The 26,362-nt window shown below is 48.8% G+C and overlaps 2 protein-coding genes across 2 annotated transcripts; one reads left to right on the top strand and one right to left on the bottom strand.

The window, feature by feature from the left end:
- Positions 1-6,749, top strand: LOC310923285 (putative G-protein coupled receptor 174). The gene is made up of 3 exons (XM_083884503.1): positions 1-88; positions 1,465-1,534; positions 4,136-6,749. The coding sequence occupies exon 3, from the start codon at positions 4,509-4,511 to the stop codon at positions 5,529-5,531; it is 1,023 nt and encodes a 340-aa protein (XP_083740629.1). The 5' UTR covers positions 1-88; positions 1,465-1,534; positions 4,136-4,508; the 3' UTR covers positions 5,532-6,749.
- Positions 6,750-16,000: 9,251 nt separating this feature from the next.
- LOC310922954 (integral membrane protein 2A-like) lies at positions 16,001-25,721 on the bottom strand. The gene is made up of 6 exons (XM_083883977.1): positions 25,581-25,721; positions 21,876-22,007; positions 21,472-21,660; positions 20,349-20,459; positions 19,106-19,256; positions 16,001-17,079 (listed from the first exon to the last, which is right to left on the bottom strand). The coding sequence occupies exons 1-6, from the start codon at positions 25,662-25,664 to the stop codon at positions 16,991-16,993; spliced, it is 756 nt and encodes a 251-aa protein (XP_083740103.1). The 5' UTR covers positions 25,665-25,721; the 3' UTR covers positions 16,001-16,990.
- Between the last annotated feature and the right edge of the window lie 641 nt (positions 25,722-26,362).

Consider the following 26,362-nt stretch of genomic DNA (forward strand, 5'->3'; position numbering starts at 1 on the left):
CAGTTGCGCTTTTGCTTCGCTCAGCGAGGGAGGGACCGGCCGTGGGGACTCTGCAGCCCACACCGGGGCAGCCTCCGGGACAGCAAAGGTAGGGCTGGAATCCCTCTGTCTCAGTTACCCTCGGGACAGGCTCGGGAAGGGATGGGGTAAACTGGGATTTTTTGGTTTGTTGCGCTGTGGATTTAGTGCGGCTCTGCCGGGAGGGATGAGAGGGGATGAGACAGTCCAGGGACAGCCAGGGGGGGTCCTGCCTTCACCACAGACCTGGTGCAATTCCCACAGTGGAACAGGTGGAAGGGAGGAGATGCAGAGTGAGCCCAGCCATAGGTAAGGAGATAATACTTTATCTATTGAAGAGCTCCTGTGTGTGTGTGCCCATGGGATGCTCCGAGTGAGAGGATGGGGATGGCTGAAGCTAAAACAGCCAGCCTTGAAGTTTCAAGCTGGATTTTCTGCTATCACTGGGTGAGAAGCTGACTTTAAGGATCAACCCCAACTCCAGCCATTCTCAGCCTCTGCAAACCCAGCACTGCCTGGGATGGGACTCGTCTGTAAGGGGCCTCTGAGTTCACACAGCCCCATTCCCCCTCCACAGGGATAACTGACCCGATTCCCACTGCTCCACATTTTCCTTGGGTTTGTCTCCCTCTGTTTGTCCCATGAATTTCCCCAAGTGGTCTGTTCCTCACAAGTGGCACCACGTTGATTTTCCATGGGCCAATTTCCATTTGACTGCAGGAACCAGGGAGGAAAAGGACAGGGTTATCACAGCACAGGGACATGCCTGTGCATCCCTGGGGCTGTGTGCTGATGGTTTGGGGGGATAACTCACAACTTTGGTGCCAGAAGCATCTCCCTGGGACATCAGGGTGTGCCAGGAAGGGAGAAGGAGGGAGGGGGATTAGGCTGACACACAGCACTGCTGCTCCTGGTTATTTTCCTGTCTTAACCAGGATAAATATTAAAAAAGGAGGACAAGAGCTTTTCCAAGGATTAAAAAGCAAAAGCAGAGTATTTCTGCATTACATGGCATTAAACCAGAGAATTTATTTTTTTCCGTTCATATTCTTAGAATTTAGTTAGCACAGCAAGGGGCAACATCACCCCAGTGAAGAAGGAGATCAATCCCAAATATCTACCAGGAAACAAGGCAGAGAAGCCTCTTCTTCTTTCATTTTTAAAAGAACAAAAAACCCAACCCCATACAACATTCAGTTTCTGGGTTTAGCATTTCTATTTTCAGTTAATACCATTTAAATTCTACTTCCTGCCAAAGCAGGACAGCAGCACTTCAGGTGAGTCAGAGAACAAAGTGGGAGAAGCCCAGGCCACCCCTGGGCCAGCTCTCCCCTCCCCACAGGGCCCCTTTGGAGGGACCAAGCCACCCTCACCCCGCCTTCACTCGCACAGGAAACTGAATTTCCATTTGATGTTTCCCCTGTGCATGTTCTGCTTTTATTTTAGGCTGTGGAGGAGAAAAAGAAAAATCGCAAGAGAAGGCCCAGGCACAGCCCAGCCCGGCTCCCCCAGGAGGGTAAGTGAGGAGGGGACACCAGGGTGCTGCTGCTTTGCCACAGGTTTTATGTGTTCTTAAAACACATCCCCACACTGAGCATGAGGGGCTGAGCACCCCCAGCTCACCTGGGCCAGCAGCAAGAGCAGGGCTTGGTGGAGCATCCATCCAGCTGATCCCTCACTTGGCTACAGGGAGGAGCAGGAGGCATTTGCAGATCCCAGCTCTGAGAGGGTTCCAGGCATGAAACAACACCCACAAACCAAGCCCAGCCAGGAGCTGCTTTCAAAGCATCTCCCCCACCCAGCTGGGTTTAGGAACTGCTGTGGGTTAAACCCCCAAGATTTCCTAACAAGGATCCACACTGGACACCTCTAAGCAGCCTCAGGTGAGGAGCCTGGGCACTGCTGAGGGTGATGAGCTCTGCTGAGGCTGTGGGGCAGAGCCCACCTGTGAGCAGGGTAAGGGGCTGCTCCCTCACTCCCAGCTCCTGCAGGAGTTCTCATGGAGCAGATGGATACCTGGCTCCATGTCCTCCAGCACATGGAAAATGCCTTATGCAGGATGTACCCAGCTCTAACAAGCTGTTTTTAGGCTGGCTGCAACTCTTACCTGCTGCTCTTACTCATTAGGCACAAATCTTCATCCACTGCCCCAATGTGGCTGATTTTGGGAGTACCATGGAAAAATTAGGGGAAAAGCTGTTCAGGGGGAGAAAGAGGCTGTGTTTGTGGAGAGTCTCTCACCCACCCCCTCGCAGTGAGGGGGAAGCAAGCACAGAGCATGCAACCCCAAATTTCCTCTTTCTGGAGATGTTTTTAGCATCCTGCTGGTTTTTTACACAGCACATGGGGCTGAACTCTGTGATGTTGCTGCTTGGGATTTCCAAAGCGCCGTTTCTCACATTGCTGAGCTTTTACACCCCCTCCCCAGCTTCCCAGTGCCTCTGGGTGCCCAGGCTGAGCCCCCTCCTTGCTCCCCACCTTCAGCTGGGCCTCGGGGACCCCTCATGCCACAAGGCAGAAAATGCTGTAAGTGCCTCCCTGCCCCAGAGCCAGGTTGGATGGAGCAAGGAATGAAATTCCAGGAAAGTTGCTGTGTGATGGGGATGGGCAAGGGCAGGAGCTGGGGGGCAGAAGGAAAAATAAGATGTGCATGTGTGGAAGGGCTGGGGGTGTACTTTGTCCTTCCCTCTGTGTGTCCCATGCCCCAGAGATGGAGTTAAGGTGGGTTTTCCCACTTGGGAATGCAGCCAGAGGAAAAGGAGCATGATTGAACCTTCCTGAGTGGGTGACAGGAGCCCCTGCCAACAGGAGAGGAGAGACAAGTTAATTTAAATTAATAAGAAGAATTGTTAAAATAAAAATATTATTAATTGTCACTTCTGAAGCATAAAAGGATCATTTCACAAGACATTTTACTCCAGTGCTTGACTTAGATGCTCCCTCTTTAAAAGGAAGGAAGGAAGACATCTCAGTCTCCTTGGCACGAGAAAATATAAAAATAGATATGTTTCCTTTTATGGCAGATTTTCTGTTTCCACCCAAAACTACTTCAAAGTTTCGGTGCCATCACACCAGCAAGTGTTGAACATCATTAATACGTGTTCACATTTTGTACCTGAGCACTGGAAAAAAACCAGCAGGGACTGCGGCAGATATCATTTTACCCTTAAAATTAAAAATTTAAAAATTAAATTAAAAAATTAAAACATTTTAAATTAAGTAAACGTGCCTTTGGCATCTAGGTTGGCACCTACAAACTTCTTCCACTTAGACCTGCAGGAAAATTCTTCATGTGGAAGCCAAAGGCAAACCTGAGAGAGTTTGGGCAGAGACTCGAATTTCCTCTAGAGTTATCGCATCTGGCTGAAGTTCTTGTGTCTGACACATTCAGATAACATCACCTGTTTGGCCTGCAGTTTTAAATAAAATCCACCTCCAGCCTCCTCAGCACCAGTTCTGGTATTACCAACAGCCCCAGATGTGCACGATGGGTAAGGACAGGCTTAGAGAAGGTCAGATTGGATCAAATGCAGGTAGTTCTGTAAAGGATGGTTTATGTTCTATTTTTAAAAGTGAAATCAAAAAAGTTGACCCTGGTTTGGTGAAAGCCACTGACCTGGGACTTCCACCCCATGACAGAGCAGCAGTGGCTGCACTAGGGGAAAGGTTTGTGTGCATATGGGTTTACATGAGGAGCAGATTTCCTTCTGTCACCTGCAGCTGGGGAAGGTGGGAGTGTTCTGAGGGCTTTCCTGGGAAGCCAGGGGAGTGTTCCCCCCAGGAGTTTTTGGGAGGTGAGAGTATCCCCAGGGAGGGAGGCAGGTCCAGCACTCACCAGATTGTTCTCAGTACTGGCCACGTGCTGGGACACAGGAAGAGCAGCATCCCCAGGTTTGTAGCAGAAAATAAGCATGATTTCTGTATTCCTTGGTGGTTCTGCACCTCCAAAGGACAGGGCATGAAGCTTGCTGGGCAGCAGAAGAGCTGATCCCTACCAAAGCCACACAGGTTTCTGCTGGAGAGATGCTCCAGCTCTTTCCAGCTCTTCCATAGCTCTTGCTCTGTTCCTCCCCAATGTGTCCCAACAATGTTTCAACTGCACCTTTCTGTCTTCCAGCTGCGGGGCCACATCAGTTGTTGAAGCCCTGTGTTGAGAGAAGAGGCTGAAATGCCACCCAAAAGGTGACAGGGACACATCTCCAGTGAGGAATTGTCTGCTTGGGCACACAGCGATGCTTTTCCCAGTGTGGATCCCTCCTGCCCACCCTGCAGGTGACCCCAGCCAGCTCTGACAACGAGCATGAGAAAGGCAGGACTGGAATTAACTCCCCCCATGCCAAAACTCCCCATGATGAGCCGGTGACCAGAGCCTCCCACACGGATTCCAGGGCTGGACTGTTCCCTTTGGATCCTGGGGCCACCCTGGCTGCAGGACAGGCAGGATGGACGTGTTATGACACCAGGGCTGAGCAGGGAGCTGGAGCACAACCATGAACAACAACTCCAGCTGCAGTGAGCCAGACCTCAAGCCCTACTATGCCGTCACCTACACGCTGATCCTGATCCCCGGGCTCATCGGGAACACCCTGGCCCTGTGGGTCTTCTATGGCTACATGAAAGAGACTAAAAGGGCCGTGATATTCATGATCAATTTAGCCATTGCTGACTTATCACAGGTGCTGTCCTTGCCCCTAAGGATATTTTACTACCTGACAGGCACATGGGAGTTTGGAGGAGGTCTCTGCTTGTTCTGCTTCTACCTGAAGTACGTCAATATGTACGCCAGCATCTACTTCTTGGTGTGCATCAGCGTGAGGAGGTACCTGTTCCTCATGCACCCTTTCAAATTCAGTGACTGCAGGCGTGTCTGTGATATCTACATCAGCATCGTGGGCTGGGTCCTGGTCTGTGTGGGCTGCCTGCCTTTCCCACTCCTCAGGATGCAGGACCAAAATAATAGAAATGCCTGCTTTGTGGATCTTCCTGTCACGGAGGTCGACCTCCCCACCTCCATCACGCTGATGACCATAGCTGAGTTGGTGGGGTTCATCACCCCCCTGCTCATCATCCTGTACTGCTCCTGGAAGACAATCTTATCACTAAAAGAGAAGCACTCTGCTTCCCGGGACCTGGGTGAGAAGAAAAAGGCTTTAAAGATGATCCTCACCTGCGCCCTGGTGTTCCTGATTTGCTTTGCACCTTACCACATCAGCTTCCCGCTGGATTTCTTTGTGAAAACCAGGCACATCTGGGAGGGCTGCGTGCAGATCACGGTGTTCCATGCCGTGGCTTTGTGCCTGGCCAGCCTCAACTCCTGCGTGGATCCCATCATCTACTACTTCACCACGGATGAGTTCAGGAGACGCCTCTCCAGGCAGGATCTGCAGGACAGCATCCAGCTCCAGCACCTCAGCTATGGCAGGAAGCACTCCAGGGATGTGCTTGGGGAAGACACCACAGAGTACGAGAGCTGCCCTTCCCAAACAGCTGCCAGCACTCCCAACATTCATTAAATTTTGGCCTTTGCCACAGTGTTTTCCCTCTGGACATTGAGAACAACAACTCAAACTTCTGTTTTCGGTGAAGGTTGGAATAAACTAACAACCCTCCCCAAAAACCCCCCCAAACCTGACCAAAAATGTGTTGATTCAATATTTCAGGAGCAAATTTTCACTGAATATAAATAGGAGCAATTCCATTCCTCAGCTGGGCAGCCAGAGGTCATGGACCCATGGGAGAGGTGACACCATGCCCCACTGTCACCCTTGACGTCACCCAGCCATGTCCTGGTCAGCAAGAAACAGCAAAGATTCTGGGGTCTTGCTGTGCAGAAAGAATTTGATCCTGAAAAGTATTGGATGACACAATTTTCTCTGTTTCTGAGGCACAAGACAATTCAGCAGAGACTGATTCTCCAGAGAGTGACCAGAGAGAGTGACTCCAGCCACGCTGAGCATGGAGTGAGGAGCAGAAGGAAGAAAAGGACTTCTCATTTAAACAATTAATGAAGACTCGTTTTGGGAGTGCAGCAAATGCCATCACCCCAAATCACACAGACAGTGAAGCTTCCACACACTATTTTTCTGCTATCAGTTCCCACTTCTGGATGCAAAGACAAGGGTTAGAGCCTTGCCTTGGGTCCTGAACCACAGGGTTGTGCTTGGAGGGTATTTATTCAAGGCAGGTGTCCATCAAGCCTTTCAGGTCCTCTTTTCACCAGAAGTCAAAAGGGGCAAATTATTTCCCTTTCACTGATAACTGACCCACAGCCATCACATCCACTCCTCATTAACAGCAGCAGGATTCAGAGGATCCAAACCTTTCCAAGGTTTGCTGTGGTGGGAACTCCCTGGAAGCAAAATCAAAGGTGCCACAAGATTTTTAAGAAAAGGGGATATATTTTTATAATACTTGCTTTAAATATTTTATAATATTTGCTTTAAATTTAAACCACAGAGATTTTTGGGCTTAGCTTTGGTATTTCATTTGCACCTTCTTGTAAAATGTTATTTTTCTGTGAACATTAGAAATGTTACATTTGGAAGTGTAACATACTGTGGTTTTATTTATGCAAATGTTTTATAATTTATATAAAGGACATACACATTGCAGGAAAATTATGTGAAGCCCAGAGGGTGTCACAACACAAGAAGTTGTTTTCTTTTCAAAAACATTTTCATATAATAAAAGAAAACACCACCACCTCTTCCTGACAGGAATCTGAGCCAGTCCTTGATGGCTGAGCAAGCACTGATAATTCATGGAAACCACAAAGCACATTCACAGTGACAAAAAAAATATTTATTTTTATATTTCCTGTTGCATACAATAAAATTATAATTTCTAAAACTCTTTTTTAATGTAATTCTTGGCTCTTTCTCCCCCCTGCATCACCAGTACACAAAACCACGTGGCAGTACCTGGATTTGATGCCTCTTGAGCACCTGCAGAACATTCTAGATACTTCTCCAAAATTATTTTACTCTTCTTCTTGCACTGGGGAGAAAAGTCAAGGGACAGGTTTCCCAGGATAAGGGGAATTCCTCCAGCTGCAGGAATCCAGCCCATCCCTGTCCTTTCTGGCCACTATGGGAGGGGACCAGGGTGGCCCTGTCCAACCCCCTAGAGTCACTTCGAGCTCCTGAGGGGGAAAAAGTTGTTACATAAAGTGGTGTCAGAAGTTCAGAAATTGTTCAGTGACAGAAACCTCGAGCAGCTGAAGTTTTCCACCCAGAAAATCCCATGGGTGCAGAAGCGTCTTCCCCCTCTGCTACGGCAACGGGGCTTATTCAGATGAGTGTAAATTATCTCTTTTTACAGGAAGTTGGTGCAATGTCAGGGTTGGTGACACGAGACGAATTCAGGGGACACCTCCCTGTCCTCCCCCAGGGCACCTCTGCTCCAGGCGGCACCTCCTAGGGCCACACTGAGGTCTCACAAGCCCCTGGGGATGCTCCCACTAGCTGCAGAATGAACATATTTCTTAGATTAGCAGGAGGTGGATTTTCATGCCATGGGTATTTTTGCATGCCCTTGTATTTTTAGTGTCCACCAGCTGGACTCCATCCTTAGGAGTCCCTTCCAACCCAGAATATTCTGTGAATCTCTAAAATAATCTGAATAATCTGGCCTGCAGCACTGGAATGGGAATCTGAACGAGAATGTAACTGAGAACAAAAACCCCCAAGCCCCAAAATATCCCCTTTATAATGCAGGGAGGGTTTTCCTCTGGTTGCAGCCCTCCCCAGGGCGTTGTTATCACTGAGCAGCAAAGCACTGAGGTCTCTGCCAGTGTCCTCACCCGGCTGGCTCTGTGCTGAAGTGACAAGTGGCTTTTGGGCACAGAACCAGGTTTAATTCCTGCTGGATCAAAGGAAAGCCATGGTGGCAAGAGTGCAGCCTCAGGGGTGGTTTGACAGATGCCTGGGGAGCCTGAGCTGTTCAGAATGAGCAGGGAGCGTTTTGGGAGCCTTATCCTCACACGTGGCACAAGGTGGGTGAGGGTGGCAGGGTCAGGAGGAAGCAGAATTCTGGGTCTGCTCCAGCCCTGCCCCGCTTCCATCCCCTCCCTGCTCCCAGCCTGGCAGCAGCTGCACAACCTCTCATCCCCCTCGGGCACCGCCTCTTCCCTGCCACTGACACCGTGAGAAGAGACCCAGCAGCTGCCCAGGGGCTTTTCCTGTGCATGTGAGACCCAGAGCTGCCCTTGCACGTGATAGCTGTGGGAGCACACCCTCCCTTCCCTTCCCCTTCCCCTTCCCTTCCCCTTCCCTTCCCTTCCCCTTCCCTTCCCCTTCCCCTCCCTTCCCCTTCCCTTCCCCTTCCCCTCCCTTCCCTTCCCTTCCCTTCCCTTCCCTTCCCTTCCCTTCCCTTCCCTTCCCTTCCCTTCCCTTCCCTTCCCTTCCCTTCCCTTCCCTTCCCTTCCCTTCCCTTCCCTTCCCTTCCCTTCCCTTCCCTTCCCTTCCCTTCCCTTCCCTTCCCTTCCCTTCCCTTCCCTTCCCTTCCCTTCCCTTCCCTTCCCTTCCCTTCCCTTCCCTTCCCTTCCCTTCCCTTCCCTTCCCTTCCCTTCTTGGCAAGATGGGATCAGAGCCCACCTCCCTCCTTGGCCACCAACGTGAACCCCCAATAACCCCTGAGGTCTGGTGCTGACAAATTCCCTATTTTAGTTCTATGTCATTGCTGCTTTTGATGCCTTAAGTTTCAGCTTTCATATATTTCAGGTTCTGTGCTGCCCAGGGGTGCAGTTCCGAGCTCACAGTCAGTGTCACTCAGCTCTGCACACAGCAGGGACACAAAACAAATCCTTTTCCTGCTGCACACCAAGGACAACTTTCAGGCCCAAAAGCACAAACAAGGGTGGCTGAAGGGAGGAACAAGAAGGATGAGACTTCACAGCCTGGAGCTGTAATTGGACAATTAAACCCCAATATGCAAATGCACCAAATCTTATAAAAGTCTGAGACCTCATGACTGATCAGCCATTTTGTGACCATTTTGTGTCCACCTTGAGTGTAGCCCTGGTCAGGCTCCTCTCCTGCCCAAGGTGTATCCTGGAGACCTTTCAATAAATATCTACTTTATTCTCCAGCTCTGTTCTGTCTCTGTTTCAGATGAGCCTTCCCGAGGCATCACTTTGCCAACATTTCCAGTGCCCTCTTCATCCTCTGTCACAACCATGAGCCATCCATGGAATCCCAATAATGTCCTTTTGCCATGACAAGGGCTCATTTACAGCTTCTCTTACCAAAGCAGAATTTTTTGTCCTCTCATACATCTTTTACCAGCACTGTTTTATTTGCTGTTTTGTCACACGGTTGCGCAACATCCTGAGCAGAGTCCCCGTTTCTCTGTAACTTGTTAGATTTTCCTTCTGGGGTTAAGGCGGCTTTGACACATTTTACTGCACTTTTTACTTCCTTTTTCACTTTGCTGTTAAAAACGAGCCTCAGCCCCAGCTCACGGGCTGCAGATGCACACACAGAGCACCCCTGGTACTGCTGGACTCTCTTCCTCAGACATCAATAACTAAAGCCAGCCTCCAGAGAGTGACCCAAATATGAAACCACTCCATCCAACACAAAAATAAAAAAGCTAAAAATCTTGTCTGAGATGTTTTGATAAACATCATGACCAAAAATAAAGCTGGATCCATCAGGGCAGTGCCTGGTTCATGCTGCCAGTTAAATCAGGGCAGAGGAGCTGCAGCCTTTGGGGTGATAATCTATAAACTCTGAGAATTTGATCTAGAGCTGTGACCAAAAAATCTGACTTAGAAAAACGATTTGGTTATGTAAAGCCATGAGAACAAAATAATAGAGATAAAATATAGTAATGTCATTGCCTCAGAGTGGAACAGCTGGTTCTGGTTCCTGCTTCCAGCTCTGTTCCTCTCTCTTAGGTCACACCAACCTCATCAGGGCCTGTGTTTGTTCTGGGCTACCCAGAGGTGCCACCATGAGGTTAAAGGGAGGGGCAGAATGAAGCTCCTTGGAGGTCAAGTACCTCCATAGTCACCACGAGGTTGAGCTCCAATCATCAAGATAATAACTTTTAAAACCATTTTGCTCAAGTTTCCTTCTACTCCCACTTTTTTCCCCCTCAATTCAGGGATGAATTACAATGATGTGAATGAGTGCCATAAAGAATTGTGAGAAAAAAGCACTCTCTTAACTCATCTCTCATTTTCCCAGGGGCTCAACAGAGCTGTGAAAAGGGAATATCTTGGTGATGCTCCAGCTCATGAAGGTCATGGCTTTTACCACTCACAATGTCCAGCTTTGCCTCTCCATTTGTACCCCCGCAAGTCCCAAGGGAAAAACTTATTTTAAAGAGTTTAACCCACCCAAGCTTCTGTTCTGGCTGACTTGTTTCCCTCGTATGCTGTCAGATCACCAGTCCTGTGACCAGTGCCATTATCTGGAACACATCCACAGTCACAGGACGCTGGATATTTAAAGTCAGGGTGACTCCCTGTGGTCACACAAATGCCTGCACGGCTTCAGAGAAAGTTCCCAGGACACCTCAGAGCTGAAACTCACAGAACTGTGAGGTTCTGTTTGAAAGAGAAGATTCTTATTTAAGTGAATCAACACAAACCATCAAAGCCCACAGCCCAGCCTGTTCCTGCTGCTTAATAGCCTGAAAATCCTAAAGCAGCCCCATCCCAAACCCAAAAGGAACAGCAGCACTGCTCACATTGGTGTCATGCTGCTCCTCGAGTTCCTTCACCCAAAATTTTTCCCTCTGGGCTTGTCTGCGCCAGCCCAAGAGTCTCTAATGGGACTTCAAATCCCTGGTGAGATCTGGTTCAAACCATCACCATGCTCTGCTGTAAATCTCAGCTCTGCAGCAAGGACACATCTTGCCTTCAAGCACAAGAGGGTTTTGGCTGTTTTTTTCAAAGACAATATAAATGAAAACACAATAAAACAAGAAAGTCAAATTATATGGAGAAAGCAGAATGAAGGGTTTTGTGGAAGGAAACCATCAGCTCCACTGAGAAACAACAAATATTGGGGTATATGTGTCTGCAAAAGGATAAATGAACATGTTATCCAATATATCTGCAAATGGGATATTTATTGGAAAAACACTAAGTGTTTCTGGTCTAGGGACTGGGTCTAGTGGGAGGTGAACTGGCAGGGGGTTGGAACTTGACGGGCTTTTAGGTTCCTTCCAACTCAAACCATTATGGGATTCTAAAGGCTGCGAAGATCTCGGAGCTCCACTTTTTCCTCAGACAGCCGTAAATTTGCTTTCCCCTCAATCAAGGGTCTTGATCCAGGGGAAGAGAGGGCCTGAGAAATGCCCCAGCAGGAAGCAACCCTGGAGCAAGCTGTGCTCAGCCACATCCACCAGAGCAGCCTCACTACAACAAACCCTTGGAGACAGGCAGGAAGAGGAGCCTTGGCTTTGGAGCATCCTCCAGGGATCCAGCAGTGCCCTGTGACAGCAGTGAGGGGGGCAGGAGGGCTCCTCCCCACGGGGAGACAGCTCAGGGTGAGGCAGAGATGGATCTGATAAGCACAGAGCCGTTTCTGTGCCCCCCTCTGGGGCTGCTCACAGGCGGGGAGCAGCAGCAGCAGCCCCGCTCACAACGGAAGTGTCGGAAGTGTCAGCCTTGGGGTGTGTGAAAGTCTGATCCTCCCGCCTGTTCGGGGTTTTTTGGTCATGAGATGAGGAGGCAAAGATGTAACAGCTTCCAGCTTAAGGCTGGGTGACAATGCACACTGGTAAGGGAAGGGTGGTGTGAAGTGGGGCTTCAACATCACTCTGATTTTAAAAAAAAAATTAAGGATTAATTAGTGAAAAGGGCTGAGAACATGAGATGGCAAAAGCTACGACCACCACAGGCAGGGAATCCGAGGGAGTGAATTACTTATCACCAAGTGACCACCGAGATCATCATCCCACAGAACCAAACACCCCCCACAGCCCTTCCCTCACACAGGATTTCAGGGCATCAGGTGGAAGGTGTAGGTTTATCCAGAGAACCATGGAATGGTTTGGGTGGGAAGGGACCTTTAAGGTGATCTCATTCCACCCCCTGCCACAGGCAGGGACACCTTCCACTATCCCAGAGTGTTCCAAGCTCCATCTAACCTGGCCTGGAATATTTCCAAGGATCCAGGAGCAGCCACAGCTTCTCTGGGCCCCCTGTGCCAGGGCCTTCCCACCCTCACAGGGAAGGATTTCTTCCCAATAGCCCATCTAAACCTCCTCCATCCAGAGATCCATTCCTGATGAATCCCAGATGCTGACACTCTCCTTTCAGAACAAAAGCACCGGGTTCCAGACCAGCAAGGTCTGTGGGAAGGAAGTTCCTTGTTCCAGCATCAGGTGTCCATCCATGGGTTTAATCCACAACAGCTCTGAACATCAACAAGCCCTAAAATGGAACAACTCAGGAGAACCCAAACATTTCTGCAAGACATGAACCATCATCCACAGTGAGAATGAGTCTGCAGACAGGAAATTCACTCTCACATCTGCTGAGGTGGGATTCAGGGCTGTCACAGCACAAAAAGAGAGAGAAATATATTCGAGTAAACAGAATAGTTGAACTATAAGAAATAATTTCCCTGGGAGGTGGAGTGGTAGGTGGAGAGCCTCTAATTACTCTCAAGACAGGAAATACACCCATCCCATTACCTAGGTAATATCACAAATATATACTCATAATGAAGAAATAATGTTAATGCAATAATGTTACTGTAATTATCCATATTGTAATTATTTTGGTGGCAGCCTGGAAGCTTCAATCAGTGCTGGCATTTGGGCTCTGTGCCACAGCTGGCAGCAGAGCCATCCCCCACCCAGCCTGGAATTAGGACAAGCAAAGCAGCTTTAATCCTTCCAAGCCTGACCTCGAGCTCAGCCCTCCCAGGGGGGTAATTCAGCCACAAAGTGGAGGTTTTGGGGGCTGCACCCCATTTATTGTCCTACACAGCTCTGCTGAGACCCAACCTGCAGTGCTGTGTCCAGTGCTGGTGTCCCCAGGATCAGAAGGACATGGTGCTGCTGGAATGAGTCCAGAGGAGGCCAAGTGGTTAAGGGGCTGCAGCATGTCCCCTGGGAGAGCTGGGGCTGTTCTGTCTGGAGAAGGTTCTGGAAGAAGAGACCTTCCAGGGTCTGAAGGGGCTGCAAGGAAGCTGGAGAGGAAATGTTCATCAGGAAGCCCAGTGACAGGACAAGAGGGATTGGGTTCACACTGAAAGATGGGAAATTTGGATATACAGGAGAAATTCTCCCCTGTCAAAGGGTCCAGAGAAGCTGTGGCTGCCCCACCTCTGGGAGTGTCCAAGGCCAGGCTGGATGGGGCTTGCAGCAACCTGGGACAGTGGAAGGTGTCCCTGCCCATGGGAGGGGATGGAATGGAATGAGCTTTAAGGTCCCTTCCAACCCAAACAACCCGAGATTCTGGGGCACGGGTTCTCTTCAGGTCCAGGGTGCTCAGTGCTGAGATTTCAGCCATCACTCACCCCAGATTCTGCTGAGCACAGCTGGATTTTGGGGAGTCTTCCAAGAACTAACAAAGTCTACAAGAGCCAACCCAATCTTGCTGGAGGCCCTGCAGGCTCTTTGTCCCCCAGCCCCCTGCACAGACCCTGGGAGTGCTGCTGGGGGTGGGAAGTGACAGTTTCTCGCTGCCACATCAAGCACAGCTGTTCTGCAACAGGCCCTGCACAGAGCTGAGCTTATTGCCAGGAAAGCCTGGTTTAGACAAGCAGTTCCTCAACTCTGAGGTGCTAAAGCTCCTTTTCATACCAGCCTGAGGCCTCAGGGTGTCTTTCAAATCCACACTACCCCTATTTTTTCTTTTTCAGATCTTCATCTCAACATATTTATATATACAAAGAAGTTTAATTTTTATCAATTTTTATGAACAGTAAGCCTGGAGGAGACTGAAGTTCTAATTTACACCATTACATACTCTAATGGAAGAGTCTGTCACCACAGCCACCCACACCTCAGCAGTCACACAGAACAGCAGGTTCTGCAAAGGGCAACAGCATCTCCTCTGAGAACCAAAATCGACTGTGTTCTTATTAATTCTTTCTCGTGTGTTTTTCTGATTAAAAAAACCCCAAAACGAACTCACGTGTAATGCTGGAAGAAGAAATATCCAAAGTGCTGCATTGCCAGCTTCATGTTGATAAACGTGTTTAAAATTTACATCTAATTTTGAATTTATAGGGTCAGAAAATGAACCTGCCAGCTCCCCCAAGGAAGCTGCCCAAAGCCCCTGCAGAGATCTTGCTGATTGTCCCGTGCCCACAGGATGCTTTTGCAGTAAACACAGATGTAAATGAAGCTCTTACAGTAATTGAGTTTGCATTTGCATCCCGGCAATGTCACCCCCAGTCACCACACCCATGTCTGTTATACAGTTCTATTCAGGTATTAGGGTTTTACACAGGTTAGTTTTATGATAAAAAAAAAAAAAAAACAACTAAGCAAAGACACCGAGCACCGGCTGGATGAAGCTTTGATCCAACCATTTTTAGGTTTACTTTTTGGTAAAATAGCTGAAAAACTGTCTCATGAGTGAATAAACCAAGTTTTTACTCATTACACACACTTTCCACCCAAGTGTTTGCTGCCTATGCCATCTACTGGTGCAAAGGACTCCTCCAACTCCTGCTCCTTCCTGCTTCTATAGCCCAGCTGAACACAGGAGCTGCTCAAAGCCAAACACAGCATTAATAGATCCCAGGAATAACTCAAAATTCCAGCATTTTGGCTTAGACACCCACCCCCAGCTTAGACACCCACCACAAGGCCAGCAGAGCACAAGTGGGACCAGACCCAGCTCCCTGCTCACCTCAGAGCAGGTGAGAACAATCTGTTCCTCCTGTCCTTGGCTGCCTGCCTGGGAACTGACTTCACTTTGTTCCAAAGGTACAGAAAGTCTTCCAGCCCATGTGGAAGCAGGTCCAGCATTCCTGGCTGGAGGTGCATCCACTGCATAGACACTCTGAGCTGGAAAGAACAATTCCTGGTTTTTATTTTGCATATAATCAGACCTCAATGCTCCAAGCAGGTGCTTCTTGCTCTCCACAACCACCACATCTCCAAGTCCTTCCACTCAAGGCTACCAAAAGAATCCATCCTGGTTATCCCCCCAGCCCATCCAGAGGAGCAGGAAATCACCCCTTGTCCAAGGACACAAAGGCTGGAGGAAAAACTTCCCAGTAACATCTGTGAATGAAGGGAACCTGGCTCGCAGTGACAGGAACTGGAGCTTTCTACAGCATTTTATTTCACTATATACTTCAATTTACTGAAATGCTCTCCTACAGACCCCATTTTAGAGCCAATGTTCTGGTTTTGGGACACGTCCTTGGGGGAAGAGCCATGTTAGTTCCTGTGCTAAAATTCCTGTGTTCTCCTTTCTCCTGCAGTTTCCTGAGCAATGACAGAGCAGCAGCTCCTATAGGCACCTCTCCCTCCCCACTGTTCTCTGTGCAGAAATCCTGTTTTCCTTCCAGCTGCACAATCCCAGGCATTTTCCAGGAAGGCCACAAGGGTTCAGCAACACTTTAGCTCTGAGCCCCAGTAGTTCCAGGGCAGGACTCTCCTGTCTGAGCTTCCAGCAAAGCTCAGGGTCAGAGCAGAGGGTTCATTAACCTCTGTTCAGCCCCTCATTAACACCCCCCCAGCACCCTGGGACAGGCAAACCTGCAATTACAGCCCCATCACCAGCAATATTGAAATGAATTGTAAACACACCCTGTCCTTGCAGTGAACAGCCCCGAGCTGCCCCGGGGGATCCTGTTTGGAGAGAGCTGTCTGTTCTTCCCTCTGTTCCTCGAGCTTCTCTTGCACCACAAAGCATTTCCACAGCAGCAGGGAGAGGAAATTCAGCTTCACAAGCTCAAAAAGAAGTAAGAGGGGTAAGAGAAGAGCAATGCACACTGCCCCAGGTCCACAGCATCACCCCCCTCACCTCTGAGCACCAAACACAACACAAACACCAAAGTTTTAGAGAAACATTTATTATAGGGTTGCAGAATTTATGCCAATATAAAGTCCCTTAATAAAACTCTCAAGTTTATCAACTGCAGGACACTAACTCTTCATTCTCTGTAGACTGCAGCTTTCCAAAAAAAGGGAACAATGCTCTGACTGCAGCAGTAATGCTACTTGCTCATAAAAAGTTGATCTAAAAAGTTTTATATAAGCCCAAGTAGTTTAAGTTTACAACTACAGTCACGTTCACAAGTGAGCTATACCAGAACAGATCCTGGAAATAGGAAGTTACAGGATAAACCAAGTCATAACCAAAAATACTGACAAGCTTTAAGAGCAACTCTATCAGAATCTAACAACTAAATGCCACAAAACCAAACTAAGGGAGAAGAACTCAACATAAGCTCAGGGAAGGTTCCAAATATACATACGAATTCAATACAGTAATTGCACAAAAAGAAACAGGGTAGTGTTAAAGGTGTCTGATCACTGAGCTCGGATTTTACATGCTGCACACATGGTCGTTAAAATAAACCTTTAATGAGCCAGATCAGGAAGGTTTTTGAGCCAAGATACGGAGTGCAGAGCTATTCTACAGAACTACACAAGATGTGCAAACCACAGATTATTAATATTAATCATTCTGTGAAAGTTAAGGTGAACATAACTGGTTCCAGCCAAGGAACTGGTTAACATTTTTATATATATATATTTTTCTGCCATTCCCAGATTACACTAAATCAAACACGTTCAACAGATAAACTGGTATTAGCCTTCTAAAAAAACCTTACTCAAATTTAAGTTTTACATGAGACAACTAAAAAGTTATACCAAGGATCAACAAAAGCTGAAATGGTGACTTTGTCTTCTGAAATACAAGCAATACACAGAAAATGCATAAGGCTTTTGATTATCACTGCACGGTTTAATTGCAGAAGTCGATGTCTAATGCTGACTTCTCCAAGAAGGTGTGACCTGGTCACCTCCCATCTGTCACCTTTCACTGCTGACAGATCTTTGTCTCAACCACGAAAGAGTTTTCAAAGTGTCTGATGGAGTGACAGTTCTCCGCCGCCCGTTTCTGCACACCTGGGGACGAGAGAGGACAAGAGGCTGAGTGAGGGATCCACAGCCCAAGGGAGCATTGCCAGGACTCCATCGTTCACTGCACTGTGTTTATCCAGCCAGGAATTGCCACCAGAGCCTGCTAGGGGGTTGTTTTCCATCCCAAATCCCTCACCCAGTGTGCATTTGCACAGGGTGTGCTTTGCAGAGCACTTCACCTTGGGAGGATTTACCGCACTCTGGTTCTTCCTAACACCATTAAAGTGATTTTCTCTATTTTGGGACATGCTAGCCCTGGGCCTGACCCAGGCAGTTTGCCTGTGTCAGCTGGGGCTCAGTAAGAGACAGGAACACAGCAGTCCTACCATCAAAGAGCTGCTCTCCTCAATCACTTCCATTTGCAATACTTCAGAAGGATTTAGCTTGTCTAATAAGGAGAGAATTGCTCAGATCAAGCAAGAGAAGCACCAGCTCTTAACCCAACCCCAGCAGGGCACTGCTTTGGTTTGTAAACACCTAAAATCCAGGCTGTCCTTCAATTCCAAGGCATCAGGATGGAGATGAATTTTCCAGAGCCCATCTAAGAGCATGACCTGGGCTTCTCCCACACCTCCAAGTCACAACTCCAGGGAACTGACACAGCACCTGAGGTCAGTCTGATCTCACAGATGAACACACAAACTCCACAAAGCTGAGAGCCCAGGAAGCACTAACTAAATGAAAAGAAATGAAAAGACTTTTCTGGAGAAGGTCCAGGAGTTTATCCATTGTAGTCTCATTTCTGTGGTGTGGCTCATACACTGTGTGCCAGAAATGAGATAGGGAAGGCGAAGCAAGATTTGCCCCTGAACAATTTTCTCCTCAATTTGATCCTATTTCCCACCCTGTCCCCTCCACAGGTGAACAAGGAGAGCTACAGCACAGCAGCTGTACCAGGAAACATTTTCCATTTACTAGAATCCTTTTGTGCAAGTTCTCTGCAGGAATCTTTTACTCTGCAGCAAAGATGTCAACAACATGTTAGAGCAGGATGATTTCAGGGAAGATCATAAACACTCTTCACAGAGTGTCTTATAGACACAGCAGCTGTCAATTTAGCCTTGTTCCCAAAAATCATTCTCACAAGAGCTCAGTCACACGCCTCTGCCTCCCATGAGGCCAGCATTTGGTGTTCCTTCATGTGCCCTACACAAAACCCCTCTGCTGCTCCCACAGAGGGAGCCTTGCTTCCATCCACAACAGGATGTTGTGTGCAGCAAGCAGCAGATGTGGCTCCTGATGCTGCAACTGTGCTGAGGAAACTCTTGCCTAAGAGCTTGGCAGCCAAACCAGAGCACAGAGTCCTGACAAACCAAACATTTGCATTCTGAAAGGCTCTAACCGACAAAGGGTTAGCTCACTGCGTTTGGTGGGAGCAGCAAATATGAAATGCTTTGAGCTACAGTGAAACAAAATTCGCAGCATTAGACTTCTGCCCCCCAGGCCCTGTCCCAGCAGGTCAGAGCACAGACATCTCAGCTTAGTCCCTGTCAGGGGGCTGCAGGAGCACACAGGGAATAAAGAAGCAGAGCTCAGCAGTTCCTCTGAAGTGTCCTTCCTCTTTCGGAGAGGAAGTATGGGATGTCCGGAGCTCACTGTTCAATTACTTTTTTTCCCAGAGCAAGTAAAGCAGAAGAAAATGTGCTCCTGTAACCCAGTTTTAGATAGGACAAGGACAGAATAAGCTGCGCCTACAGAGACTCACACTATCTGATGGATTATATGAATTTTGAGGTCAAACTAACATAACTTCAACCATAAATTGGAACAGAAACAGGCTTAAATTTGGTTTGGGCATGTAACCTGTAATTGTGTAACTGAAACCTTCTCAGCATATTCTAATGACACTTTACATTCAGACATGAAGGGAGGGGAAATACCCAGCAGGCCCAGGAGTAGCCTCAGCTTCTGCTGAACACTCAGATTCTGCAGATTAAAAAATCCCCAGGTTTAAGTATTCACCCCCTCCCTAGTTAAACAATGCACTTGCTTTTTCCTAAGGAGAGCTTACCCATGATTTGGTCTCTGCGCTGAAGCCTGAAGGTCTCTTTGCCCACACAGAGCTGGTAGATGAAGATGCCCAGATCAGACACGTTATCGATTTCCTCTGTAACCACCATCTCCTCGCGCACCAGGTACGTCTGCGGCAGGTAGGAGCCAGTCTGGAAGAGACAAAGCCTGAAGGGACAGACTGCAGCCAGCAAAGGACAAACCACTGCATTTCACTCTCTGCTTTGGGAGGGATTCAAGCAGCAGAGTTCAGCTTTCCTGATTTTTAATACCGAGATACTCTGAGCTCAACCAGTCGCATACCAGGGAAGATAAAAACTGGCAGAGGCCATTTCAAACAGCTGCAGTCACATCCAAACAAAGCACAGTTAGCCTCAACTCTGTAAGCCTCACATGAAACAAGCGTAAATAGAACCTGGTCAGGTTTGTCTGTACACAAAGTTTACAGCTAAAAGAGAAATAAAATATTGTGAAAGACTCCAGCTTTGAGGCAATGTATTTCTACTATAAAAAAAGACAAGGCAACCTACGATCCTCCCAGCACTACCAAAACAGCTTCCTAACCTCCAACTCCTAAAACCAGGGGCTTGGACATACACTTAGAGCTTTTCTTCATGAAGCAAAAAAAAGAAAAGAATGCAACAAGCTGAACTACACAGGTAGCCTCTAGAACCAGGTGTAAGAGAGCCAATGAGTTTTTTTAAAAGTCCATTTGACGCACGATAGCCAAGTATTGCATTTAACTGGGAAGCAGCAGCAAGCTCTATCAACTTGACCCATAAATCATCTTGGAAAAACACCAGTTTTAGTCACTGAAGAGTCAAATGCTTGTGGTGATCTCATAACTGCAGTGCCAATAACTGGGGAACAAGTTCACATTGTTCTTTTCAGCAAAACCCTCACGGGGTGAGCGAGCTTGCTGGGAGTAACTCTCAGGTTTAGGCTTTCAATGATATTTGGAGCTTTATCAAATTCCTTTCTAACAGCTAAATTTAACCTTATCTGCTGGTTGCTTTCAGCTCTCATAAAGCCAGGTATTAATAAGAGCATTAGGCATGAATCTACTCAACATAATATACACTGACAGCTGGCCTTAACTTCAGTGCAGTGACTGAGCCAGGGGATTATGGACTTTGATGGAGGGAGGACTGTTCTAGCAAGGGCCTGGAGTTCAAGAGCAGCACCCAGCACTCTTAGCAAAAGGCAGCCTGTCAGCAAAACCCAGCAGCAAAGCTCCCACGTACCGCCAGCTTGGCGAAGAGATCCATCAGATTCCTTGGAGGCATGACTATGGAAGTGTTCAGCGGGATCACGTAGCAGTTCCCCAGCTGCAGGTCGAGATACGCCGTCAAAAGCTGTTTCAAAAACAAGTTTTCAATTAGTCAGGGGGCTCTTTGATCAGAAGAACACAATTCCACCAGGAGCAAGGCAAGCTAAAGAAGCTGGAGATCACTCACAGCTATTAAAAAGGTGATGCATTCAGGAACTGCCCAGTGTAAGAACTGAACTGTTACCACTTTGGCAAACCAAGTGGTTACAGCAATAGTTTACAAAACTTCCCTACATAAGAGAAAGCTGAATATAAAAGCAGCTTCTGCCATAATTGTAAAGGAGTACAGTTTGTACTAACACAGAGGAAGTATTTGGGAGTATGATCTCATAATTGAAAAGGTCTAATTAAGCACAGTGCAAACAAAAGGTATCCAGCTGCCGATAAACAATGATTCCCTTTAAATAGTTCTTCAGGAAAAGTGTTAGTCCCTACAAAAATCTCATCAGCATTGCCACTGAACCACAAGAACTGCAGCAATCAGAATTATCTGTTTATTCTATCTGCATTGCCAAGGCTGGATTTACAACCAACCTCCGACAGCTTTTACAGCTGACTGAGGATAGATATTAACACTATCAACACAACTTTGATAAAAAAAGTCAAATGAAAGCCACCCTCTCCTCTTTGCCTTACAGAAACTCCACACAACTACCATAGCATGGTCAGGTTGTAGGTTTTGGCTGCTTGAAGTGGTTTTCCAATGCCCTTCTCCAAGGCTCACACCTGACACGGTGCAGAGTCCTCAGTCCCTTAACTCACATTTACAGGGGACTCTTGATCCAACAGCAAGTGGCAGGTATCCCGTGGGCACCAATAAAGTTGCAGAGCACCGAGATGCATTTTTCTGGGAAACAACTCAGAGCTCCTACCCACAGTGAGCGCACCACACACACAGAGTTAATCCTGCTGTTGCGGAGTTCACGGGGTCAGCTGTGCCACGCTGCAGCCCGAGGAGGAGGCTGCAGGGGCAGGCTGCAGGGGCAGGCTGAAGGGGCAGGGAGCCGCACACAGCAGTGTCCCCAGCCCAGACTGACCCTGTCGAAGTCGTGCACGATGGCGGCGGGGTCGCTGTCAGAGAACTTGGGCACGGGCACGTCGATGATGGCGATGTTGTCGTCCTCGCGGATGTCGGCCTCCTCGGCGATGGGCAGGAAGTACGGCTCCACCGCGCGCTCCCGGCCCTCGTTCTCAAAGTAGCACATCTCCCCGCGGTACACCTTGTGCTGGGACACAAGCAAAGGCAGGTAAGGCACAAAGCAGCTCCAACACTGCACCTCTGTGTGCTGAGACCCAGCACGGGTCTGTCACACCCAGAGGACACGCACTTGTCATGTCCCTTGATCTTTTTTCCTCCCTTCATCTTTCCAGTCTAGTGATAATCCATTTACACTTTTTTTTTAACCAATGCTGTTTAAATAAAAAAGAGCTCTCAGGTTACCTTTGGCATGAAGTACTTGTAGATGCAGGCTCCACCCACAACAACCCCTGCCAAGATGAAGGCCAGGCCCAGCAGAGTCAAGAGACATCTTCCAGATGAGTTTTCACCCCTGTGTGTGGCAACTTCTGGGTCCTTTAAATAAAGAAGGGCAGAAAGGAGGATGGGCAGCTGCTCTGAATCTAAAGTGAGTTGTTATCAACTGCTCCACTTTGATCCACCATGTCCTATTTCTTCTAGGTGTGGAAATTACAAGTCAGGATCATAAAATAAAACACTCACATGAAATGTTACTGCATCAGATTAAAATCAATTTTCAAACAGCACCAAGAGTATTTTCTGAGTCAGAGGATGTGTTCTAGACAAACCTTCGTCCAGAAACTATTTGAGATGTACAAAACTTAAATAACTGTCACAAAAGATCTTGTGCTGCAGCCACATTGTAGTACAAAAAGCAGGATTTGTAGATCAAGGTCATTAAATGTACACAGTGTCTTCAGGCCTCTTCCCCTCCTCCTCTCGATATCATGTGCATTAACATCACTTTTCCTCCCAAAGCTGGATTAACAGAAGAAGCCGAGATGCAACTTTGTCTCTTGGCTGGGGAACAGACAACTGACACGAGTCACCAGGTTTTGGAACTTTTAATATGCACAAGCAAAGTCCATTATGAAAGAAAACGACTCGTCAGCTTAAACACAGCTTCCAATTATGCCAAATAAAAACAAGCCCCTGTGGCACATCCTACCCTGCAGCCTCAAAATAACCTTTCTCCTACCCAAATCCCAGGAAGTTTTGCTCCTAACAGCCTGAAACTTCTCTCTTTAGCTCAGCAGCTGGTTTTCCACCACCCAATGTTCCCTCAAACAAAGATGACTGCACCCAAAGGAAACTACTCTCAGGTGGTGGTGAGTTGTGCAATCCTCATTGCAAAGGCAGAGGTGGTGTCTGAAAGGAAAGTTTAACCTTCCAGAGCTCCTGCAGCACATTCCCAGACCTCCAGCTGCAAGCCAAGGGATGAGAACAGCAGAAGTGCTGTCAAATATCAAACAATCAGAAGAGACATCCCCTCCTGGAATGACACACTGGGCTTGAGTCTTTGAAAGGAAAAAACAAAACACAAAAACAACCACCAAACCCAAAATGTTTACCTAACCCCTATATTTGGTCACAAATGTCCCTTTAATGATTCCTGACTCCAGGATTTAATAGCTTGCTTTCAAGATCTGCTCTTTGTCCCAGTCAGGAAGGAAGAAAACTGGATTTCCCAGTAAAAGATCTTTTCCTTTGAGGTGTTCCCAGAATCAGTGGCTGGGCTGGGCACAGCAGCTTCCACGGCCTTGGTTTATTTGGGGCCTGCAGAACACAACACATTCAGTGACCTGTGCTCCCAGCAAGCACCAGCACTATCACCAGGGCTGCAATATTTCCATGCTCAGCAAGATGCAGCAGCATAAAAGTCAAAGCCATCAGTTATGCAAGTGCTGAAACAAACCCCAAGCTGTTTTGTGAAAGTCAATACTCCCACATTCCACTCGCGCATCCTCCAAACACAAAAATGTTGGTTCAGCAGGACACGAGCTGCTACAACTGGCATGTGAAGCATTTGTCAAAAAAGAAACAAACTACAAAAAACAAAGCCAAACCCCGGGTTCGAGTCAGAATGATGCCACATTTCTATTCTATGGCACTGTGTGAAAATCACCTTTCAGGGTTAAGCAGCTGTAAGATGGAGATTAATCCTGTTCTGTGCTCTCTTCCACCTTCACCTCCACCTGGGAGCACCTTACTCATCCAGCCTGTCCCTACTTGAACACACCAGCCTGCACCAGTTTTGGCACTGCAGCCATCCCAGAGCAGGGGTGATGTCGACATCTCATTAGCTACACTTGCACTGCACCTATTTCAAACAAGGCAAAGGTACTGGAGCATATTAAGCAGCAATGTGGGGAGCTGAACCGGAGAGGGAAGAGTTGACAGAGCTGCTATGAGAACACAACAGCAGGGTTTTTGCTCGAGCAGGTTACAAAACCTCTGCACGAAAGTAACAGGTAAAAGTTGACAAAAACCTACAGAGAAAATGCAGTTCTAAGCTGTAACGACCAAAGCAAATGAGGGATAAGAGACAAGAAGAAAAATCGCTTGTTTTAACGCTGCTGACAGCCCCAAAGAACCTGCAGGGAGAATATTCTGCAAGCTCAAGGGTTTTGTGTAGATACTCCAGGGGACTTTTATTGTGCTGTTTCAGCCAACATTAACCTTTAAGCCTGTTTGCTCTGCACAAATATTCCAGCTAAAGAAGACGTTAACAACCACTCCAACAAGTTTGTCTTGGAGTAAAATTATGAACTTGATGTTTACATGCAACTCCAAGCCCTGAAGTCAAGAATGAAGAGTTGTTAAAATCCCACATGTACCTGTGTGCAAACACACAGAATATTCCAAACTGAGAGGGACAGCTCTCATGAGAGCAGAAAAAGGGGTGTGTTTATTAGAAGTATTCCAGTCAGAGCTTTCACAGCACAGGGCTAGTAAATATATGTATAAAGCTGCCTCAGGAGTAGCTGAGAAGTTCTTCCTACAATAAACTGGCCAGGCTAATGACATCTCAAAATTTTAAACACTTTATCTACCTTGTTTTCCTACTTTCTCTCCTTTTGATCCTGTAATTGAGTGCTGCTGTATTAAATGTGCACACATCAAACTGACAGCTCAGAGGAAAGAGGGCACTGAGCAAGGAAATCACTCTGCATCCCTTCTCCTTCCAAAGGAAGGCTATTCCAGGTGAAGCTGTGTAGGCTGGTAGGGAAGCTGCTTTCCTGATTAAAGCTTAGCAGGGAAGGGAAAAAAAAAAAAAAAACAACAAACAAAAAACAAAACAGAACTAGAGTCCAACTCCACCAGCTCTGTTGTTTTAAAAATTTTCTTACTCTCGATTGCAAAACTCAGCCCGTGTCATCATCCCTGTCTAGGGCCACTGCTGTATTTACCGACAGGCTGAACCTCTCCATCCGCCTAAAAACGCGGGACAACCTTCAGAACAATTTTCCCACAAACTGGGAAAGTTCCACTCGAGCCGGCGACGCGCGGCTCCCCGGGAAGGAAAAGCCAACCACAGGGCGCTCGACCGAGTTTCTATTTAAAACCCCTTTATGGCAGGTTTCTTAATTTAAGCGCAACACCGACGCCTGACCGCAGCTGCCGGGAGGCTCCGAGCGCCGCCGGGAGCGGAGGACGAGCCCGGGCCCGCTTTGTTTGCCTGCGAGGCGCCGGCCGAGCGCTGCCAGCGCCGGGGGGAGCTCTCCCTGCGCTTCCCCGGCCGGCCCAGGGCCGAGCTGGAGCTTTAAAGCGCCCTCAGGAAACGCGGCGCTGGCGCGGGCCCAGCTCGACATAAACACCCGGGGCCGGCGCTGGGCCGGGGGTGTCACGGGACGCCGCACCGCCACAGGGCTGCGGAGAGGGACGGCACCGAGGCACCGGAGCCCCGCGGCAGGGCAGGGCAGGGCAGGGCAGGGCAGGGCCGAGGGGAGCCGTTCCGGCAGCCCCGGGCGGGCAGGACGCGGCGCCACAGGAGCGGGAGCCCCGCGGCCGCCGCCGCCTCCACCGGCCGCCAGAAAATGGCGGCGCCTCCGTCTCCTCGCCCCCCCCCCGCCTCACACCGCCCCGCTCCTCCCGCCGCCGCCGGCCGGGACACCCCTGGGCCCGCACCTTGTCGGCCACCAGCGCCTCGGCCGCCTCCTTTTTGGGCTCATCCTTGAGGGCGAAGGGCGAGTTGAAGGCGATCTTCACCATGGCGCCGGCGCTGCTGCCGCGTCCCGGAGCGGCAGCGGGGACAGCGCGGAGGGCGGGGCGGGGCCTGCGGTGGCCACGCCCCCGGCCCCGCCCACGGGCTCTGCCCGCAGCGCCCCCTGGCGGCCGCGCCCTCACACGGCTCCATTCCCGCACAGCTCTCCTCAGGCGCCGGGAGCAAGTGTCCCACATGGAATGACGGGGTTAGAGAGGCTGGAAAAGGCCTCCGAGACCATCGAGTGCAGCCTGTGACCGGACCCCGCCTTGTCACCAGCCCACAGCACTGAGTGCTGCCTCCAGTCCTTCCCTGGACACCCCCAGGGATGGGGAATCCAAACCTCCCTGGGCATCCCCTTCTAAGGCCTGACCGCCTTTTCCATGAAGAAATTCCTGCTGGTGTCCAACCTGAGCCCATCCTGGCACAGCTTGAGGCCATCTCCTCTCATTCCCTGGAGCAGAGCCCGACCCCCCTGGCTGTCCCCTCCTGTCAGGGAGTTGTTCAGAGCCACAAGGTCCCCCCTGAGCCTCCTTTTCTCCAGGCTGAGCCCCTTTCCCAGCTCCCTCAGCCTCTCCTGGTGCTCCAGACACCTGTCCCAGTGCTCCGCCCTCGCCATGGGAAGAAGTTTTTCCTCACACTGAGGTGGAACTTCTCGTGATTTAGTTAATGGTCATTGCTCCTTGTCCTGTCACTGGCACCACCG

The sequence above is a fragment of the Zosterops lateralis genome (assembly GCF_965231275.1).
Source record: "Zosterops lateralis genome assembly, chromosome: Z".
Classification (NCBI taxonomy): Eukaryota; Metazoa; Chordata; class Aves; order Passeriformes; family Zosteropidae; genus Zosterops; species Zosterops lateralis.

Coding starts and splice junctions, on each gene's coding strand:
- LOC310922954 (XM_083883977.1), bottom strand. CDS start 25,664: ATGGTGAAGATCGCCTTCAACTCGCCCTTCGCCCTCAAGGATGAGCCC. Junction 20,460..21,471: donor TCGTGCACGACTTCGACAGG/GTCAGTCTGGGC, acceptor TTTTTGAAACAG/CTTTTGACGGCGTATCTCGA. Junction 17,080..19,105: donor GCGCAGAGACCAAATCATGG/GTAAGCTCTCCT, acceptor TCTCGTCCCCAG/GTGTGCAGAAACGGGCGGCG.
- LOC310923285 (XM_083884503.1), top strand. CDS start 4,509: ATGAACAACAACTCCAGCTGCAGTGAGCCAGACCTCAAGCCCTACTAT.